Raw genomic sequence first — 9,733 nt, 5'->3', positions numbered from 1 at the left:
CTGCTGCACCCCTGTCTGCTGCAAGCCCGTCTGCTGCACCCCTGTGTGCTGCAAGCCCGTCTGCTGCACCCCTGTGTGCTGCAAGCTTGTCTGCTGCACCCCTGTGTGCTCCGGGTCCAGCCCCTGCTCAGCCCCCTCCTGCTGCAGACCCTCCTCCTGCGTGTCTCTGCTCTGCCGCCCCGTGTGCAGGCCTGCCTGCTGCGCCCCTGCCTCCTGCTGCCGGTCCAGCTGCTGCCGCCCGGCCTCCTGTGTGTCCCTGCTCTGCCGCCCTGCATGCTCGCGCCCCGCCTGCTGCGGCCCTGCCCCGGGCCAGTCCTGCTGCTGAGTGATCGTCTTGAGGGTACCCTGAGGCTTGAGCCCCCACGCACCCTGGGTTCCTGACAAAGCACCAAGACAGGTCCCAGTTCCTGGGCCCCTGCAGTGGACACCTGTCCCCAGCCCCATTTGCACCTGTCCTCCTATGAAGAGCTTCCTCGTTTCCCCCAGTACTGACCTTCCCCAAGTCCGCGTACCCTGCCTCCTCCTCCCCCCCGGGTTGGCAGTGACCCCAGCAAGGCCAGCCGGACTCCCAAGCCCTCAAACCTTATGTGGAGCGAAGGGAGAGAAGATGAAATATGCGGAGCCGGTGTCGCCTCCTCGCCCCGGACCCCGTGCGGCCCTGCGCCTCCCCTGACCCCTGGGCTGGGCTCCCCATCGCCCCTCAGGCTGTGAGCCACCAGTCCCTCCAATAAAGTCTCGTCCTTATCCACTTAACCAGAATCCATTTCTGTGGTTTCCAAGAGGACCCGCCTGGCGGCCCCGAGGGTGGTAGGTGGTCTGCCCTGGGCCCTTCACGGCGACCAGGTGGTGCCTCTGGCCACACGCACGTCCAAGACACGGCACACTTTCAAGGGCATAAAGGCTGACTAGTCTGCCCTGGGGAAGAGCCAGCCCTCGGGGTGACTTCCCCAGACCCAGACTGTCTCAGCCCCCACATCCCTACACAGCAGGACCTGGCCACCTTCTGCCTGCTCGCGTCGGGGCCCTCGGCTGCCATCAGGGAGCGTGGGTTTTGGGGGTCCTGGGTTTTGGGGGTTCCACCCAGGCGATCAGAGGGCCTCAATGGGCATAGACTGTGCCGGCCACCTGCTCTCCCTGGGGGTCTGGAATTTGGGTACGAGCCAGGCAGAGGGAGCCCGCCCAGTGGGGCCCTCAACAAAACTGTGGGTGCGCATCTCTGATGAGTCCCTGGGGGAGGGGTGACACATCACACACCTGTCACAGCTCCGAGCTGGGGAGTGAACGCATCCGCGCTCTGGAGACGGGCGCTGGGTCCTCGACTTCTCCCCAGGCGTCTGTTTGCTGTGTGTGCTGAGTCCTGGGGGTCCCCCGGCAAGTCACCAAATCCTGGGGACTCCCACACCCATCAGATTGGTGGGAATGTCCACGTCTGACAACAGGAATGGCTCTTGGCTCGGTGCTACGGGCCAGTCTTCCTGTCTCGGGTGAGGTGGCGATGACCGGGGAGGTGGAGTGGGTGCGCACCCGGGGTCGGGGTGGCTCCAGGGAGAAGACCGCAGGCGCCGGCGGGCCTCGCCCCCCCCCCCCCCCCGCGGCCGCTCCTCCGCGGCCCGCGCACCTGTTAAACACCGGTGAGCAGCCCTGGCGGGGGGCGGGGAGCGGGGGGCGGGGGGGACACCAGAGCTCAGCGGATACGCACGAAGGGAGAGCGTACGGCGCTTAAAACGACTGACCCAGAGAAACGCCGCGACAATGGGTCCCAGAAACACACCGCGGAGCGAGAACAAGAGTCAGGTTGCAGAAGAGCACGCGCTGGGAGGCGAAGCCGCGAGGTGACCCCTTGTCTTCGGGGCTGCAGGCATCTCTACTAAACCGCAGAAACTGTGTGGTGTGTGAACACCGGCCTCCAGACAGGGGCCGCCCCAGGGAGGAGCGGGGCGGGCCCACGGGGACCTCGACAGCATCTGGAACGTTCCGTAAGTACGGCAAAATGCTGAGGTTTCTGTTAAGTCGTGGATACCTGTTTCTCTATGATATTGTTTTCTATGCTTTTGGAAATATTTTATAATAAAAATACTAACTAGAAAAGTAAAAACATGTTATATAGACCAATTCCTGAGCCAGATTCAGTAAGATAAACTGCGAGCAATAAGAAGAAAGCTTCACTGGAAAAATGAAAGTCACCGTCTCACACTGGGCAGAGAGCAGAAGGCAGTCGCAAGCCCCAGGGCACACGGGCGGCCGGGTCCTGCGTCTCGTAGCGGAGCAGGATTCAGCGGCAACCAAATCCTTAAGAACAGACAGCAGAAAATGAGCAAAATTGAAATCAAATAAGGTTTCAATTCAGAAAGTTAAAAAAAAACCTTCAAAGGAAATAAAAGTTAATAAAATTAATGCATTAAAAACAGAAAAGGCAATAGTAGATGTAATCAAGAAAACTGTTTTTGAAAGGTCTATAAAAGAATTAAGATGCTGGAAAATCTGAAAGAGAGATAATGGATATTAAATATGAAAACAGGCTCATGACTGACAATGGAGAAAAGGTGAAATTACGGAAAAACATACATCTTTACGCCAACATGATCCATTTTTTTTAGGCAAATGGGATGATTGCCCAGGAAAATATCATCACTGAAATCAGTGCCAGGAAGGTAATGACACCTGAAAATGTAGGGATCCTAAGAGAACTTCGGAGGACAGGGTGACATTTTCCATCACACAAAGCACACGATCCGGATGTGGATACAAGTTCGGACTCTCAGCCCCCACGGGCCAGTAATGACCCTCACCCCCAGGGCCACTTGCTTTCTGATCGGGATGCCACCGCGGTTCAGCAGGGTGTTGGCAAGATGAGCCAACGGGCTGTCTGGATGCGGAAAACAAACTTTGCTCTCTACTCACACCACATGCAAAATTAACAGAAGGGACGCAGGAATCTTAGGGCTTCACGTGGAAGGTAAAGTAGGGGAGGTCCAAAGGGTACACCGGAGAGGGTCCTCACCACGTGCGGTGGGCAAAGACTGGAAATAGTATGTGACAAAAAACAACAACAATTAAACTCCAAAGGAAAGAATCATTGCATTGGACTTCATTAAAATTAGGAACTTATGTTCACCAAAGGACACCATGAGCACAACACATCCATTAGGACGCCTGACTAACTAGACAAGCTCTGGATGGTCTATGCCTCCAGGTAGAAAGTCCAACTCCGCTGAGTGTTGGTGAGGATGCGGGGTAACAGGAGCGCCCAGGCCTGCCGGTGGGCGTGTAAAAGGCACAGTCACTTTGGAACCAGTTTGGCAGCCTCTTACTCACACGCCAACCATGTGGCCATGACATTCACCCCCCGCTATTTTCCCAACAGAAAAATAACACAAGTCCACACCAAGAATTGCTCATGAATGTTCATACTAGCCGTATACGCATCAACAGCTGAGTGGATAAACAAACAGTGTTATGTCCACACAATCGAATACTACTCAGCACAGGGAGGAGGCAGCCATGTACGTGTTCATACATCTCAGTGTATTCAGGGGAGGAAGCCAAACCCAAAGAATTCATGCTACGTCATTTAATTTACGAGAAATTGTAGAGAAGACAAATCTAACCTAGACAGGAAGGAGATCTGTAATTTCCGAGGGCCAAGGGTAAAGGAGGTGGGATTAGAACACATGCGAGAGCTGGGGGGTAATGGAAAATTCTATGTCTTGTTCACGGCAGTGGTCACACAGGTGCATATTTTCCCAAAACTCAACAAATGGAAACTTTAGATGGATACATCTTATGGTATGGAAATCATACCTCAATAAAGTTGACTTTTTAATTTTTTTATTTAAAAATTTTGTAATGATGATTTATTTTTGAGAGAGAGAGACAGAGTGTGAGCAGGGGAGGGGCAGAGAGAGAGGGAGACACAGCATCTGAAGCAGCTCCAGGCTCCGAGCTGTTAGGATAGAGGACAATGCAGGGCTCAAACCCACCAACAGTGAGATCATGACCTGAGCCAAAGCCAGACACTCAACCGACTGAGACCCCCAGGCGCCCCTGAAAGGACACCATCAAGTGGATGAGAACACGAACCCCCCCGACACGGAAGAGCCACGTGTGACGCTCATGCCCAGCAGGGTGCCGAAGCACACGGGTCCCACTCCTCCCAGTTCTGTGTGCAGACAGCGGGACAGGAGCTGCAGTGGACACACCACAGGCACAGGAACATGACACAAATCAGGGATCTGTTTGTTTTCTCTTATAGAGACCAGTTGTTAAACATCTATCATACACCACTGCATATATGCTATTAACTACTATTTGGAATATAGAACACATTTTTATAAGCCAATGAAAAATACAAATAATCCTACTTTTAACAACAACAACAACAAAAAAAGCCACAAGCAAATGGCTCGAACAGTCACCTCACAAGAAAAGACATCCAAGTGTTCAAGAGCAGCTCTGCTCGTCGGGGAAAGCAAATTAATGTCATGATGTGGTCACCTACACCCTTTCCAAAATGGGTAAAAAATTCTAAAGGCTGACAATTCCTCTTTTAGAAAAGACGTCAAGTGACTAGAAGTCACAAGATCGGCCAGTGGGAATGTAAATGTTTCTAGAGAGCTGTTGGACAAAAAATGTATCTGCTCAACTGCACCTGTGCCTAATGTTTGACCTAGAAACCCACTCATGGAATCTCACCAAAGAGAGATTGACAGATATGTCCGCCAAAACCAAAATGCACAAGAATGTTTATAGCAGCATTATTAATATGAGCCCAAATCTGGAAATAATCCAAATCCCCATCACTGGGAAAGAGAGTGGATCAATAACGTATAGCAGGTTTAACGTAACAACTTCTATGGCACAGCAAAAAAAGAATGAAGTATGGAATCTGCAGCAACATGGATGCGTACCATAGACATTGTGTTGAACAAAAGGAGCCATGAACCGAGGAGCAGGCAGAACAGGTGAGACCAGTCCATGCAGAGGTAAAGTGGAACAGTGACTCATTTGAGGCAGTGGGTTAACTGAGCAACAGCACAGGGAGCATTTGGGATTCTGGAAACATCTGTCTTCAACAAAATATTCTAAGGGAGGGCCACGTGCCTCAGGGGCTCAGTTGGTTAAGTGTCCACCTTCAGCTCAGGTCATGATTCACAGTTCTTGAGTTCAAACCCCGCGTCGGACTCTGTGCTGACAGCTCATATCCTGGAGCCTGCTTTGGATTCTGGACCTCCCTCTCTCTCTGCCCCTTCCCTGCTTGTATTCTGTCTGTCTGTCTGTCTCTCTCTCTCAAAAATAAATAAACATAAAAAAAATATTCTAAGGGAAAACTTTTCCAATCCAGAGGACAATACCCAGCTAAATTATTAATCAAGAATAAGTAGAGAATAAATACAATAATTTTTAGTTATCTGATGCTCAAAAATTTATCTCCCATGCATTTATTTTCAGAAAGCTACCAGAGGGTGTGCTCCCTGAAAATAAAGGCATAAATCCAGAAAGAAAAGAACACCACATTCAGGAAATAAGAGATTCATGGTAGGAGAGATATGGAGAAAAATCCAAAGACAGTGGTGAGGGGCGATCCCTGGATGACACCTGTGCACGCGTGCAGGGGAGAGCAGACCACAGCCCACAAACAGAAGGAGCACTTGGAGAATAAATGGAGCTGGTGGACTACCCAATATGTTCAGCTGTCTTGAGTGGAGCTTGGAGATAAATTAGTCAGAGGATTGGGGATGGTTTAATGATAGGAACACTAAGAAATAAGCAAATAAACATAAGAAACAATTGTTAGCTCTAAGAATGGAAAAACACAAGCAAAAACAAAACATGTACAAGTGAGGAAAGTAAATCTGGCTCCACTGCACAGACCTGGCGATGAGCAATACACCCTGGTAGAATGATATAGATTTGACACCATTTAACCAACCGTGGGGGAACTTTTTATGGAGCTGGTGGGAAATATGAGAAAGTGGCTTCCTCCACAACAGAAATTCACATCAGGTCTAAAACTGAAGAGTCAAGACGGGAGAAGATGGTGGGGGGCAGGAGGACCCTAGGCTAGCCTCTTCCCATGAGTACAACTAGATAGCCACCAACTCATCCTAAAAACCCCACAACGAGATCTTAAGACCGGCAGAACAAACTCCACAACCAATGGGAGAGAAAATGCCCCGTCAAAGAAAGTAGGATGTGCAGAGATGTGGCTTGAGAGAGAACAGATCATGGCCACTACATTGGGGAGGGAACCGTGGTCATGGAGAAGGGGGAGAGACAGCCTAATGCACAGGGGAGCACATGGGGGAAACAAATCCCCATCGCAAGTGGCTTAGAAAGTGAGAGGGCCCAAGTTCCACGGGTTCTTACAGCCAGTGGGGTTTAGAACCTGCAGTCTGAAAGACCAGTGTGCTTGGACTCAGAGGACATTGGGTTGCTCTTGGAGAAAAGACAGGCAAACAACCCACAGACATACAGCATGGAAACAGCAATCTAAAGCACACCTGGAGCACGTGGTGTGGATATTATTTTCTCATCTCAGAGCAGTTAGAGAGGCAGCTTTCACTGAGAGATCTCTCTGAACAAAGAGACTGGGCAGTGCCATCTCTCTCCTACATCCTTCATCAAAAGCACAGAGCCGACAGTGCTGACGCTGGCTGGCTAACTCGCTTACACCAAGCCTCATGCTTCTGTACTCCAGAAGAACCACCCTTCCCAGTCATGCTCACCTCGGTATTTCCCCTCCCCTAGAAGACCAGCCCAAACCCTGGCTCACACTGCATCTCCCAACATGGAGTTTTTGCAAGACCTTGGTTCTGGTGGTGGTGGTAACAGGTCTCATTTCACAAGCAGGCCGGAGCACAGCTTGTTAAAATGTGCCACATTCAGGCCAGGGACCAAACACTTCCTACAAAAGGCAAAGAGAGCCTAGAGATGACTGGCTTGAAAGGTAAAGTGGCCAGGACATAACAGCGGAGTGCACAGAGGACACCAGAGACACTCCTGGAGGCCTCAGGCCCTGGGGAACAGGGAACATTACATTAGGAGGTCCTAAAAGACCCCTTCCTCATAAAGCCATTACCTTCAAGAACAGGACACTGACTTCCCTAACACACAGAAGCAGACACAGAGACTTAGACAAAATGAGAAGACAGGAATTTGTCCCAAATGAAAGAATAGGACAAAGTAATGGCAACAGATCTAAGAGAAATAGATATCAGTAACATGCCTAATGGGTAATTTAAAGCAATGATCATAAGGATACTCACTGGACTTGAGAAAAGAGTGGAGGACATCAGTGAGACCATTAACACAGAGATAAAGAATAACAGTAGAGATAAAGGCTCAATAAATGAAATGAGAAATGCGGTGGATAGGATGAACAGTGGGTTGGAAGAAGCAGAGGAATGAGTCAATGACCTAGAAGACAGATTAATGGAAAGCAATGAAGCTGAACAAAGAGGAAAAAAAAAAGAATTATGGAACATGAAAAATGACTTAGGGAAATAAAAAGTCAATCAAATGTAATCAAATGTAATAACATTCATGTTACATGGATCCCAGAAGAAGAAGAAGAGAGAAAAATGGCTGATGATTTATTTGAAGTAATAATAGCTTAAAACTTCTCTAGTCTGGGAAAGAAAACAGACATCTAGATGCAGGAGGCACAGAGAACCCCCAACAAAATCAACAAAAGTAGATCCACACCAACACATATTGTATTTAAAATTGCAAACGACAGTGATAAAGACAAATTATTAAAATCAGCAAGATAGAAGAAGAATTATATTAAAAGGGAAAACACCTAAGGTGAGCAGGAGATTTTCCAACAGAAACTCTCCAAGCCAGTAGGGAGGGACAGGGTATATTCAAAGTGCTGAACAGGAGAATTTCAGCCAAGAACACTCCATCCAGTAAGGCTCATATTCAGAATAGAAGGAGATAGAAAGAGTTTCCCAGCCAAACAAAAATGAAAGGAGTTCATGACCACTAAGCCAGCCCTGCAAGAAATACTAAAGAGGACTATTTGAGTGGAAAGAATGACCAAAAGTGACAATATGAAGGGAGGAAACACAAAAGCAATAAAAATAAATATTTCTGTAAGACATCAGTCCAGTAACTCACAAAATAAAAGGATGTAAATTATAACAATATATACCTAAAATATGGGGAGGAGAGGAGTAAAGGGTGGGTCCATGGGCTTAGTCAGTTAAGCATCTGACGCTTGGTTTTGGCTCAGATCGTGATCTTATGGTTCATGAGATCAAGCCCTGCACTGGGCTCTGCACTGACAGTGTGGAGTCTGCTTGGGATTCTTCCTCTTCCTCTCTCTCTGCCCCTTCTTCACTCACAAACTCTCTTTCTAAACTTAAAAAAAAAAAAAATGAAATAAACATCAACTGAAAATAAACTGCTCCATGCAGAGGAGGTTATATACAAACCTAATGGTAACATGTGTCAAAAACTACAATAAATATGCGAAGAATAAAGCGAAAGAATTCAAAATATATCACTAAAGAAAACCAGAGAACTATGAGAGAAAGACAAAAAAGGATCAGAAAAAATTTTCAGAAACAACCATAAAACAAAAAAATGGTTATAAATATATATCAAGAATTACTTTGAATGTAAATGGACTAAACTCTCAAAAAAAGAAAAAGCCCAGAGGGTGTCAGAATAAAAAAAAAAAAGACCCATCTAGATGCCGCCTATAGAAGCCTCATTTTAGACCAAACGACACCTGTGGATTTAAAGTGAGGGGCTAGAGAAACATTTATTATACAAACGGATGTGTAAAGAAAGCCAGAGAAGCAATACTTATGTAGGACAAACTAGACCTAAAATCAGACTGTAACAAGAGGCAAAGAAGGACACTATATAATAAAGGGGACAATCCAACAAGAAGATATAACAATTGTAAATATTTATGCACCCACGAGAAGCACCCAAATATATAAAGCAGTTAATAACAAACATAAAGAAACTAATTTATAATCATACGAGAATAGTCAAGGACTGTAACACCCACTCACAGCAATGGACAGATCATCTAAGCAGATTCAACAAGGAAACCATGGCTTTGAATGACACACTGGACTTGACAGATATATACAAAACATTCCATCCAAAGCAGCAGAGTACACATGGAACATTCTCCAGAACAGATGTCACAGGTAGAGCAGGCGAGGGGACAGTCCTCCGGGCCAGCAGCCCTTGTTGGGTGCGGAGGCTCTGGGCCGTGTGCGGAGCACCTGCGGAGACCAGAATTCACCCCAAATACACACAAGCAAAAACGGAAAGGGCACGCCCAACACCGGCCATTCAACCACCAGAAACGGCATCTCAGAGTTTGCTGTCTGACACAAGAAGCCAGCCGCCACCAGGCACATTCAGAGTCCTCGGGACGGGGTTACAAACATCTCACGGCAAATAAACTAATAAGCGCCGGCAGGAAACACGCTGGCAACAAGGAAAAGGAAGTCTGGTGGAGACTCGGGTGAGGCACAGCACCCCAGGGAGACATATAAAAGTCCCCAGACCCAGAGTCGCTCACTCTCGCACCTGCCACACACACCCCCAGCCAGCTCAGCTCCCAGCGCAACCTCCAAGCATGGCTGACACCTGCTGCTCCAGGACTTACGTCATTGCCGCGTCCACCCTGTCCGTCTGCTCCAGTGACCTGAGCTGTGGCAGCCGCGTCTGCTCACCGGGTGCCTGCCCCGGATCCTCCTGGCAC

General features: G+C 48.3%; 1 protein-coding gene across 1 annotated transcript in view; it reads right to left on the bottom strand.

Moving 5' to 3' along the window:
- Nucleotides 1–9,733, bottom strand: part of TSPEAR (thrombospondin type laminin G domain and EAR repeats) — a 68,000-nt gene that overhangs the window by 57,904 nt on the left and 363 nt on the right. The window contains exon 2 of the mRNA XM_029940603.1: nt 10–299. Within this exon, the coding sequence (XP_029796463.1) occupies nt 10–299 (290 nt within the window). The remainder of the gene's footprint in view (nt 1–9; nt 300–9,733) is intronic.

Source organism: Suricata suricatta, chromosome 5 (genome assembly GCF_006229205.1).
Source record: "Suricata suricatta isolate VVHF042 chromosome 5, meerkat_22Aug2017_6uvM2_HiC, whole genome shotgun sequence".
Lineage (NCBI taxonomy): Eukaryota > Metazoa > Chordata > Mammalia > Carnivora > Herpestidae > Suricata > Suricata suricatta.
This window is presented reverse-complemented; position numbering and strand designations above follow the sequence as displayed.